Source organism: Sphaerodactylus townsendi, linkage group LG03, assembly GCF_021028975.2.
Source record: "Sphaerodactylus townsendi isolate TG3544 linkage group LG03, MPM_Stown_v2.3, whole genome shotgun sequence".
In the NCBI taxonomy this organism is placed as follows: domain Eukaryota; kingdom Metazoa; phylum Chordata; class Lepidosauria; order Squamata; family Sphaerodactylidae; genus Sphaerodactylus; species Sphaerodactylus townsendi.
The window spans coordinates 72,916,051-72,928,516 of record NC_059427.1 but is presented as its reverse complement, the minus strand read 5'-3'; the positions used below and the strand labels follow the sequence as shown (position 1 = coordinate 72,928,516).

Genomic DNA, 12,466 nt, shown 5'->3' with positions numbered 1-12,466 from the left:
CAAGGCACTAAATCCAAAGTTAGATATTTTCATGAACAGTTTGAAATCGCTTTTAATCACAACTTCAGGTTTCATTTAGTAAAGCCTTTTGATATCTGTAAACAAATCCTGCAAGTGGATTCTAATTGCAGATGTCTCTAATGACTGCTGGGAAGCTTTGGGGCCTTCCTAGTTTGAATCTAGCCCTTTTACATTTAACAAAAACCCTCGCCACCAAGACGTACAGTATTCCTTTGGAATTTCACACATCCCCTTGGTTGCTTTACTCTGGCAGTCTGACCAGGCAACATACAGTGAAAAAGACTTTATAAAGGCAAGCCTAGATTTAAGCTGCACATCACAGTGTGGCTGTGTTAGTTTAAACCTGGCTTTCCCCCAATCATAAATGAAGCATCCAGTTCTGAGGACAAAACAGTTGTGGAGCAGAGCCTCTGCTCCCACATTCACAGTGGGGCTTTTCTGCCAGTGGGATTCAGGTCTATCATTTGAGTTCAGTTGGGCAAAAGATATATCAGGAAAGAAATGGGCAGAGAGAGAGGTAATGCCGCCACCCCTACACCACATGCTCTTTTACTTGCAAAATGTGCAGTTGTTTAAAATGGGTATTCTGCCAGTACATGCATTTTCTGTGACAGTCTATCACCTTAATAGATGCTAGTGTAATGTTCAGTCTGAGATTTGGGTATACCTGTACATCAAACAATCTAACAGTAATTCTCTCCGGGGACCCTGAAATCTTACGTTCGGTGATGAAGTTCCTCACCAAATAGCAATTCCTTTTATAAATGGCATTCAGGGTTCTCTGTAGTGCGTTATGTCATTGCTCAGGCTAGCCTGATCTCATCAGGTCTTGGAAACTAAGCAGGGTTGGACCTGGTCAGTATTTGAATGGATGACTATCAAGGAATACCACAGTCACTATGCAGCAGGAGGCAATGGCAAACCACCTTTGAATGTCTCTTGCCTTGAAAACCATACATGGTTGCCGTAACTTGGCACTTCCCTCCACTGTATCATTGCAGTCATGCTCCTGGAAGTGCTGTGTCTGGATGTAACTGGGAAATATTGATGGTTGCTATACAAAAACTTGGCTAATCTGATTAGTTGATTGGGACCACTTACTGAATTTGCTACTGTCATAACCCCTTCTGACCAGCTCAGCAGGTGACTCAAGTTCTCGGGCGAAGAGATGGTGAGCAGCTGAGGAGGGCCAGAGAGATCAGGGAGGGCCCTTCATTAGGCAATGAACCACCACCACCAGAGGCTCCTTACCACAGCCAGCTAAAGAAAACTCACCACTGCCCTGCAGGACCTGGATATGGGCTTGTAGCTACCCAGGAACCTCTTCTGCTTTTCAGGAACTGTAGGAAGCAGAAAATCTGGACTGGGGTGGCACAGAGGCAAAATGCCATGCATACAACCCCACTGTTGAATAAGGACAGTGCTCTGATGGTGGTATTTCCTTGAAAGATCCTGGCCAAAGCACAGTACAGTCTCAAACTCCAGCAACTATCTGCAGTGCCACTGGGGTGAATTACCTCTCAGCCTATTTAGGCTGAGACCTGGGAAGAACCAGTCCACATGGCACAAGCCCCATGTTCTAAGCTTCATATCCAGTGTTCCATTCAGACTTTCAGCCCCAAGCTCCACTCCATGCCGCAAACATTGACAGCCCCAGACCTAAGGGTAAGGTACTATTTCAGGCAATGCCTGCCTGGGCGGAGCACACAATAGTTGAATGTTTACCTTATCAACGTATCCTATGTGGACATATATCATGTATTGTCTGGAGTTTTGGATAATTGAACGTATATATTTGGGAAATCGAGCCTTTATCAGTGCCCGGTAGTTCTACTTTTGCCTTCTACCATTGTTGCAGACTTAAAAGTATTTAGCTATCAATAAAAACATTCTTCTCCAAAGGAGAGCTGAGAATACACAGAAAGGTAAAGTACTGTCTTGTATCAGCTGTTTTTTTAAACAAAGCAGATTGGGAAGTAGCCACTGTGTTTCCATAGCCCCTTACCGTACAAAACTGGAAAGGATGTACACCACTGGTATTTAGTGTCTTGAGGTCTTTAACTAGGATTGAATCTACATTACTGAATATAGCACAACCATTTTGCTGTGGCAGTGATTGGCAACCGGATTATCTTGTGTGGACACACTGATGCAGTGGCAAATCACTGCTACAGCACGGTGCAGAATCCAAAGTGGTAAGCTTGAATTGCAAGACGGTTCCTATTGAGACTTCTGTGAGCCATCAGTATATTAAAATGAAATATAGGGAGTATCTTATGGTTCCTGAAGTCCGTGATGCAAAAGGCTGTGGAGAGAGCACAGTGAAGTCTTTCTAATCTTTTATCAAGCCACCTGATAAAGAGAATCTTATCAAATCAAAGGTGCAAAGTATACTTGTAAATGCAAGGGGAAATGAAGCTGGGAAATAATGACTTTATTCTCTGTAAGGGTTGTAGCAGCTTGTGTGGAAATGAAATCAGCAGTATCCCACCAGTATTTCTGTTTATAAAACACATATAGTGCTTTTAAGCTTCTGCTTATAACACAGTATACAAAATATATTTAAAATTGGTTAATAAAACAAACTTGATTTTATTGATCACTTGGGAATTTCCAGGGACTGGTATGGCCTTGGGTCCACTATACCTTCCCAAGCAACACTCATTAAGCTGGTGGTTTTTGGCAAGGTGAAGGAAAACTAGTTTTGATTCCTTGCATTGACCAGTTAGTCCACCTGTCACTTCTGAGAAAAGGCTAGGAAGAGGAGCCCCAGTATTTCCTTTCAAAAATTGGCGAGGTAGGCTGTCAGGTGGAAGATAAAATAACAAGGGTGCACAGATGCGCCTCAGCTGCTATTCAGGACACATGGAGAAACAGCCATGCTTTCACACCTGTTTCCTATGGAAGAGAATGAAAGTGGAGCTTGAAAGTGTTGTGGGTTTTTTTCAGTCTGTAGTCCCATGCTATTAGGAAACTCACCCAATGCCCTTTAGGAAGCCATAGCATTTTTCCAAGTTCAATAGCAACAAAATTCCCAGTGGAAACACAGGAATTCACTAAGTGGAGATCAATGTTTCTTTCCAAATAATCCCATACCTTTTTTTGTGATTGTTTTGACTTGGACTTTTAGGTAGAGCATGTACAGAATGGCTGGTGAAACAATTCTGGAGACCAGCTTTTGATTTTATTGTAAGCCAGAGCATGCTCATTGTTCAAGAGATGTTTTATTTCTAACTGGAAAAGTATTCAATATTTTGGCATTATGGAGAACTCTCAGTTCAGTATATGAGAGAGAGCACTGCATTCTCACCTTATTAGTAATAAAAATGACATAACTGCATATGCAAACAGCTAGTTCCGAAAAAAGATACTCGCACAATTCTGAACCAATCGAGCTTGTCATTACCCACAATAGTTAATCCAATAAAAGGTCTCAGCAGGTTTCTCACAGGCTCTGTCAGACCCAAACTTTTGTTTCTCCCCCGAAACAATCCCCCTACCCTCAAGTGGCTTGTCCTGTGCCGGAAGTTGACCATCATGTGTATAAACCCCAGCAAGGCATATCTTTCCTACTGATTAAAAGTGTTCCCTCTCCAACTGTGTTTGCAGATAAAGGGTCAACCCCATCTTCACCATGTGCTTCTCCGTTAGTCTATAAACAGTCCTAACTCCAGCTACTTTCCTTAACAACACAGGACCACAGTGCATTTTTATTTACATTTTTATAACTTATTAGAAGCCAAATTTACATAATAAGCAATCAGGCAACACCTTCCAAAAGGCAGAATCCACCACGGTCAGCACAGGCTGTCTTTTGCAAGGAAGCTTGTTGTAAAAAACAATTCCCAGCACACGTCAATGATTTAGCTAGCCTCTGGAAGAGAGGAGGGCACATGGTCCCAGTCTCTCAACAACAAGTCTTGCAGTAGATGCAACAAAAAATCTGGGTCTGCTGCACTCTCTCTTCCCAGAAGAGGTGCCAGCCAGTGATGCTCTGGATGTCCAATGGGCAAAACGTTCCATGTAGCGAAACAGTCTCAAGAGCATGAACTGCAACGGAAACCCAGCAGGGGAACACTGCTTTTGGCAAACTAAGGATAACTCAATGATGGCAGCAGCTGTAGAAGTAGGTGGGAGAGTTCTTCTGGCTCAGATCCACCCCTTTCTCCTCTGAAAGCAGAGAATGTATGAAAAGCAAGTGGAACAGGTAGCATCTGCAAGATTAAGGCTCCATACAAAAAGGATCTTTAATGACTTCTAGAAAATAATCATGCCCATCCAGATCAATCCTATACACAGAGGAAGCACAGGGACTGACACATTTCCTCTTCTGCCAGCCCCAATCACACATTTATCACGACAACATTCAGAAAAAAACTTCATGGAGTTTGTAAGCTGCATATAATAAAATGTGCAAATTTGGGGGGGGGGATTCCCTGCCACAACACATCCTTCTCATTCACAAGGTTCGTATGCTAGGTGTGCCCCAATTCAGGAACAGCTTTGTACCAGAGGCCGTTTCCGCACGGCGGCGGAAACGGCGAGGTCGGCGCATTGCGCGCCGACCTGAAGACGCTGGGACCGTCCGCATGGACGGTCCTTGAAGTTAGAGCAGCCAAGGCCATGGGCGCTACTAAGCGCCCCAGCTTCATTCACGACCCTTGGTTTCCTTCAGGTGGTCAGCTGAGGTTGATTGACTGCTTTTCTGACCTGCGCCGCCTGAAGCAGGCAAGAGGGCCAGGTGGTCCCCAGGCTCCCCGGCCATTGGAGGCCTGCTAGAGAAGGTGAGTGCTGGTGGAGGGTATGCATGAAGCTGGCTGCCGTTTCCTCGCCTGCATGCTTCATGCCAGTTTCTGCGCACAGCTTTCAAGCGCCTGGGGAAACGCCACTTCATGCCGGCCGGGCTAGGGCTGCAGCCATGCTACAGTAGCTATGCCTCGCTCAGGATGTGGGCTGCCTGGAGATCTGCAGCCACCGCCTCCAGGGTCAGCCAAGGAATGTCCTGCAGAAACGGCCAGAGAAAGTACATACATCCTTGACCTGCATAGCCCAATCTTGTCAGATCTTGGAAGCTAAGCAGGGTTAGTACTTGGGTGGGAGATCATCAAGGAAGTCCGGGGTCCCTATGCAGAGGAAGGCAATGGCAACCACCTCTGAACATCTCTTGCCTTGAAAACCCACTGGGGTCTCCATAAGTCAGTTGTGACTTGACAACATTTTCTAGCACCACTACGGACAAGGAGGAGGATAAATATCTTCACGAGGACACTTGGATGCACAAAGAGTAGCTCACCTGTCATTTCTTGAAATGCAGTAAACTGCACATAGTCTTCAGCTACCTTCTTGAAGAGCTCGTCTAAAAATCAGAATATGAAATCATGCTTTACTCCCAGCTGTTTCAGTAGGAAAACCCTGCATCTCCCTTGGCAAGCTGACAACATAGCCCAGGGGTAGGGAACCTGCGGCTCTCCAGATGTTCAGGAACTACAATTCCCATCAGCCTCTGTCAGCATGGCCAATTGGTAGGGGCTGATGGGAATTGTAGTTCCTGAACATCTGGAGAGCCGCAGGTTCCCTACCCCTGACATAGCCAAATCAAATAATCCCATGGAAATTATTGACAATCTGACTACCGTGTTTGTATGCTGCAGTTATATGCCTGTCAGAGTGCTTGGGGGTGCCTCTTGGATTGGGGCCTCTGCTGGTTGCTCTTTGCTTTTTGGACTGGGGGCTTCTTTGCTGGTTGCTAACTGCTCTTTCTCCTAACCTGCTTGGAATGTAGATAACAGCTAACAACTTCGACCCTCCCTGCCAGGTGGCTCACTATCTCACTATGACCTTGGGGAGGAATATTGGCTTTCATACACTTTCCCCGCTTTCTGCCCTGCGTAGGAAAGGGGTAGGATGGGGGTTAGCTTCAGTGGAATTATACTGGGGGAATTGGGGATTGCTTCAGAAGTGACTTTTGCAAAGCCAGGCTTCAGGTATCCAGTTCAATAAATGTTTCTGATTGATGAAAACCAGAGTGGTCACTGTGAGGAATCCTCGACCTGACAATGCCAAAATGTGGTAAGGCTTCTATCCTAGGTATGCTAACTAGCGAGTGAGCAAGGGACTTCTTTATGGACAAACATGCTTAGGATTGAGCTTTGGGCAGCTGTCTTCTCTTCCTGTCATCCTTTTTAGGAGGCAAACAGGCAAGCTGTCATATCGCCAGCAACCAGGGATTGTCAAACCAGGGGAAGCAATTAGTAGAAGATCTAAGGTAAAGGCACATCAGTAACCTAGTCCACATTATTCCCTCTGGGAGGAGGTTTTTCAAGTACCGTAGTTGTGCTCTGGTCATAAAACAATATTCTACATGTTGCAAAGGATACACACCTACGTTTTGTCCTGTCTTGCTAGAGGTTTCAAACAGCTCAGCTTTGATATCTGAAATTACAATATAAATATTTTATTGCACAGTACATTTTCTTCAAGATTGCTCCTTAATCCTTTGCAGACACTGTGATCTGTCAGTGGAAGGTGGTGGCAGTCGCAGAACTTCCCTGCTTTCCCCTCTTCTAGCAGCCCTTCCCAACTTCACAAAAGTTTATTCCTAATTTTGCAGAAACCACCTGGACTAACAGTCACACATGTCAGAGGACTGCAGTTGGGAGGTGTAAGGGGACAAAATCACCCTTCCTGCCATTACTGTCAACAGAGTTTTGCTGGTGAAAGAGGAAGGAACAAGTGGAAGTGACCACCGCCCAAAATTGCAGAAGAAAGGGTATTCTATGGCCTGAATTTCCTGTTATAGACACCACAAGGATCTTTTCCCTTTGGACTTAGGACTGAATTTTCCCACAGACAAGCACTCATTCCAGCAAAACTACTTGCAGAGCTATCTTCTCCAGCTCTCCAAACCGCTGCCCCCTTCCAGATTCCAGACATCCAGTTCGCAGAGGAATTATGGCCAGCAGAAGAACACACTCATGTTTTTGTGACAGCCCAAGGAGAACTTCTAGGGGCCCCAGCAACACAAAACTCCTTGGTGTACCCACTGGCTTTCTCTCAGCAACAAGTGAAGGAAAACACACACCGTCAGCATAGTCCTGCGCATCATGGAAGTCAACTCCCCGTTTTCTCCTGTCATCGTCCAATAAATCACTCTTAGTGCCGCACAAATAGATCCTGCAGTTCTGCAGAGGAAGGGAAGGAGGCAGGTATGGCCATACAAGTTCAGTAGAACAAGCAGGTATGTCCTCACCTGGTCTCAAAAACCCACACAGCCAGAACAAGCATACTCCCACACATAAACCATTAGTTCTTAGAAACACCTTTCCGCAATGCCCAAAATGCAATCCCAAGTCACAACTGATGCAGCTCAGGAAAATAATCCGAGGGCACACGATGCTGTCACTTTGTAAAAGCCAAGCAGCAAAACCTCAATGGAAGCCCCACGTAAGTTACCCTAAGTGTTTACATGCAATTCTACTCTGAGATTACCACCACCCTCTGCCAGCATCACATCAGTATCCATCTTAAGTGTCTCTATGTGCTGGGCTGTGACCCTCTGCAAGACAAACTTTCTCTGCTCCTATCCCATTTTGAAAGTCAAAGTTATCTTTTCCTGCCTAGAAATGGAAATCTACTCACCTCCTCAAAGTTCTGCAGTTCGTTCACCCAGAATTTTGCTCTCTGGAAACTGCTGCTATCAGTAAGATCTGTAGAAGTGCAGAGGTGTCAAGACTAGATCCTACCCAAGACCCCCCCCCACACACACACACACTATATTCCATTTCCCCCTATACAGGCAGGGTGCATTTGGAGACTAGAATGAATAGGTGATTAGTTAGGAAAGCACTGCTTTCTCCCTCAGTAGTTCTTCATAATAGAACCACTGCTACGATCTCTGAGCTTTTTGGCTTGATTATGTGTAATTCTATTCATTATTTAACAAACTTAACATCCCTAATCCAAAAGAGTTATAGGCAGGACTAATGGTAACTACCCATTTTCCTTGACCCAGGCATTAAAGCGGTTTGTTTTGACTTTATCATTCCACAGTGTGGTAGTGCAGCTGAGCAAAGAAGCCAGCACAGTACAGTGGTCAGAGTGTTCAACCAGAATCCCCATTCAGCCATGATGTTTACTGGGCAGACTGTGGCCATCCATTCCCCCCTCAGCCTCAACATATATGTTTTCCTGAGCTAAGATAAAACTCTAAAGAGATAGAGAAAGGGTTCAATAAGACACAACTGCTATGCAATCACAGTCACATTCAGCCAAATATACATTAGAAAACTTTTTTCCTACTAACAAAGACAAAACCATGATGTTCACTAGCCTCATAATTTAGCACCTGCCCAGCTGCCTGTGGCAACAATGGACTTCAATCAACTCTGCTGCCCTCGTAATGGCAGGCCGACAGAATAGGACTATTTGTGGAGCCTGCGCTGCCACAGTATTGCGCCATTTAGCACAAAGTCACTAAGGAAGCTGTAGAGGCAGAGTTTGTCTCCCTTCCACTGGTCCCGAATCAACTTCCTTGACAGGGACGAAAGCAACTGGTATTGGCAGCAGGCACAGAGAAGGGGGAAAAGAGAAACAGTGCAGGTGAGGACAGCAATGAAGGGTTGACCCTCCTCCTGAGTACTAATCGCCAAGGCTGATCAATACATATTCTCAACAGCATCTATGCCTTTTGATGGCAACTTCTCTTCCCCTCTCCTCCCCCTCCCCAGCACAGGAGGTGATGGTAACAAGGACAGATCAGGAAACATTCATATGCTATATAATGATAAAAGGGTCTCGGGCATGTTCTCCCGGCACTGGCAGTCCACAGCTATACATTCACACATAAATGATTGCTTACCGTAACACACAATGGCAGCTTTTGCCCCACGATAATACATCCGGCTCATGGCCTCATACCTTTCCGAGCCAGCCGTATCCTGGAGAACAACAATGTGGAAGTCAGAGCTTTATATGTATCACTCCCCTAGGCCATATAAGACAGGTTCATCATTTTTTAAAAATGGAAACAAAGACTGCCCATGTTGCACAGTGAAAGAAACACATCTAGGGAGGTTCCAAAGCATCCATCACTGCTAGGGTACCAGACACTAAAATAAGGTTTACAACAAGAAACAGTCCTTCCCTTTTCTTCTGTACTACCAAAGGAACTACAGTTTTCTTATACTGCAAAGCTTGTTACATATAAGCTTGGATCCTGATGAAAATTTCTACGGATGAAAGGATTTTCATTTGCAAAACACAACTTCCTTGCCTACCCCCTCCTTCTAAAGCCCAAAATGTTCTCTGGAGAACAGGGGATCCCCACCCACAGAACAGCATAAAGGGGGAGTCAGATGTCTGCAGCAAGAGGGGGAAACAGACAAATTGATGAAAATCCTTTTCATTAACAGACTTCACAGGACCCAATCTATTGCCTTACCGAAGTTCCATCCCAACCAGTGTTTAGAAGCTATAATGGGCTGGATTTGGGTGAAAAAACTGAAACTTAATCAAGACACAATAGAAGTGCCACAAGTTGGTAATCAGGATGATATGTCCAATATCCGGTAGGTGGGGTTCCACTTCCCTGAAAGAACAGGAATACAGTTCGCAAATGCTCTTGGCAGCCTTACTAGGCACAAGGTGCTAGAAATTTTGTCCCCTAGCTTAGGTGGTTTCATCAACTATAGCTATTGCTACTCACAGATAATCCTGCCATACAGTAATACCTCAGTAACATCCAGAACAAATTACTGTAATGTGTTCTACATTGGGTTTTCCTTGAAGATGGTTCAAAAACATCATCTCATACAAAGTATGAGAGGTTTTTACTGGATCCTGTCAAAGTGAATATATAAACCTGAACCTCTACCATTGCACTGGCTGCCAATTTGCTTCTGGGCTTGGTATCAACTTGCTGCTTTGGACCTTTAAAGTCCTAAATGGCTTTGGTCTGAAAGTACCAGAAGGACCTCTTTGTATATTAACGGGCCTGAACAGGTAGATGTCTTCCTGTGGGAACCTGCTTTATCAAAGGTGGGGCTGGAGAGAACTTGTGGCATAGTCTTTTCAGCTGCCATCTGCTAGTTGTGGAATTCCCCTCCTTGAGAGGTGAGCCTGGTGCTGTTTTTTCAGGCCTTCTGAAGAACTCCGAAGGCTGTTTTGTTAAGTTGCTTCAAAAGGACAAAATAGCATGCTGGTGGCACCATCTCTTTTTAATGGGTTCCCTACTGGTTTTAAACATTTTAAAAAATTTTATGTTCATACTGTAAGGTACCTTGGGGATCTGTTTGGACCCGAAAGCCAGGAATAAAAACCCACAGTATAAATCAATCTCTCCACTCACCCAAATTCCCAACGTCACCTTCCGGCCTCCCACTGGGATGACTTTAGCCACAAATGCAGCACCTATTGTCTAAAAGAAAGAGGCTAAATATAGAAGCAGTTTACATGACAGCAGTCCCTCTCCTGGCTAACTGGTCACTCATGTATGACAAGGAAGCATCACCTCTAGGAAGCAAAACAGGGAACTTCTTGCAAATACCAAAAGTGGGTTTTCAGGTCAACAGTATGTCACAAATGACTAACATTGGTATGTGTTGTGAAGAAAATTAGTAATTGTTTTTTATGGATTAGTAAGAGCTTTCTCAAATTGGGAACAGATATACACATTTTCTCTACTTCCTCAAATTCTTCTTATGCGGGGGGACATGTTTGCACTCTAAGTATTTTAAAGGCCATCATTTCAAAGAGGGCAGGGAGTTGTTCCAAAGCATGGGACTCACAATAATGAATATAAATTACAGGTGGAAAGGTACTGGCTGGATATTAGGATTTTTTTTTTTTACAGTAAGAGTAGTTCAGTTGTGGAGTCAGCTGTCTAGGGAGGTGGTAACCCCCCCCCCCCCACAAAACCCAACATTCTTTAAGCAACAAAAAACACAGAAAAATTGATATGGCTGGACAAACACTTGTCAGGTATGGTCTATACCAGGGGTGTCAAACTCTGGCTCTTTAGATGTTCATGGATTACAATTCCCATCAGCCCCTGCCAGCAGGGGCTGATGGGAATTGTAGTCCATGAACATCTGAAGCACCAGAGTTGGACATCCCTGCTCTAGGCTAATCCTGCATTAAACAGGGAGTTGGAATATATGGCCTGTATTATCCCTTCCAACGCTAGGATTCTATGAACAGTGTTAGTTTCCTTTCCATTCAGGGTATCTATAGATTTACAGATCTGTCACCTGATAACAGTTTAACAACATGCCAAGAGAGAAAATGAGAAGTTTTTTTAAAAAAAGACGAGAATCATTTAGGGGTGGCAACAGAACAGAAGATAGCTCAACCCAACTGTTTCCAACTCTTCCATGAAAGGGATGGACTCACATTCTGGTAGGGCCCCACAAGGAAGCGGTTATGAACATATCTTTCCACCAAGCTGGTCTTGCCTACGTATTCTTTGCCCAGCATCACAACTTTGGCATCCACACGCTGCCCACTCATTCTCCTGCCCTTGCAGCAAAGAGTTTCCCTCTAGAGGGATTCCAAGTCCTCCCTCTTGGAGAGTTATCTGGAGAGTAGTCTGCTCTGGAGAGTAATCTGGAGCAGACGATGGAAAGGTGCAGCTCAAGCGGAGAGGCTCATCTGCAGGAAACAGAAACAGAAATTAACTGTATTGGTACTATAGAGAGCAGCATAAAAACACCACCACTCTTCGCATGAAGAGTCATGGCAATCAAGAATTCTCACAGTTTATCAGAATACCCATGCACATTTTTGTGTAGGATTTGCCAAGGGAGGGAAAACTTAGTAAAGGAGTAACAAACATACATAGGAATGGAAAAAGAGAAAAACACATTTACTCCTGAGCAACACGAACTGCGTCTGGTGACCACCGGTGGGCTCTAATACAAAAGGGCTTCTGCCACAATAGACTGGCCAGTCTTTCAGATGCCATAAAACCAGACAACAGAACAACCGCACTGGAACAAATCCCAGCCAAGGCTACCTGTGGTATCTGTCACTGGGAAATCTCAAAAGAAACACCCTTGCTTTTCCTCGATTCCATTAACTCAAGTGATGTTGGCTCAAGCGCATCCTGATCTCCGGGGGAGACAGAATCTGGCATCGGTAGCGGGCTTGGGCAGCCTCCAGGAAGCCCCCGTAGTGGTCAGGTGGATCCCCAGGAAGTGACCGGCATCTCCCCGGAACAGAGCAGCCCACTCGGCGGCACTTACCTGGGCCTCATGGCGCTGAAGCGCAGAGCGGTGCGCGATGCAAGGGGAAACCTCAGCTGGGTCGGTCTCTGGACAGGCAAGCGCGGCCAGGCAGCTTCCCCGGGGAAGGGGGCGGCGCTTGGTGTCGGGACCGGAAGCGCGTGCCGGGGAGGTGCTCGCGGCCTGGAAGGGGCCGGGCAGAGGCGGCGGAAGAGCAGGGCTTCAGT

General features: G+C 45.3%; 1 protein-coding gene across 2 annotated transcripts; it reads right to left on the bottom strand.

The window, feature by feature from the left end:
* Positions 1-3,726: 3,726 nt before the first annotated feature.
* Positions 3,727-12,398, bottom strand: RAB24 (RAB24, member RAS oncogene family). Of its 2 annotated transcripts, none has more exons than XM_048487940.1 (9): positions 12,261-12,398; positions 11,410-11,667; positions 10,367-10,435; positions 8,879-8,957; positions 7,660-7,727; positions 7,103-7,202; positions 6,403-6,453; positions 5,315-5,377; positions 3,727-4,191 (listed from the first exon to the last, which is right to left on the bottom strand). In XM_048487940.1, the coding sequence occupies exons 2-9, from the start codon at positions 11,524-11,526 to the stop codon at positions 4,124-4,126; spliced, it is 615 nt and encodes a 204-aa protein (XP_048343897.1). In that variant the 5' UTR covers positions 11,527-11,667; positions 12,261-12,398; the 3' UTR covers positions 3,727-4,123. The 2 variants fall into 2 exon arrangements, with proteins under 2 accessions (XP_048343897.1, XP_048343898.1); XM_048487941.1 differs by having other exon boundaries at positions 3,727-4,188.
* Between the last annotated feature and the right edge of the window lie 68 nt (positions 12,399-12,466).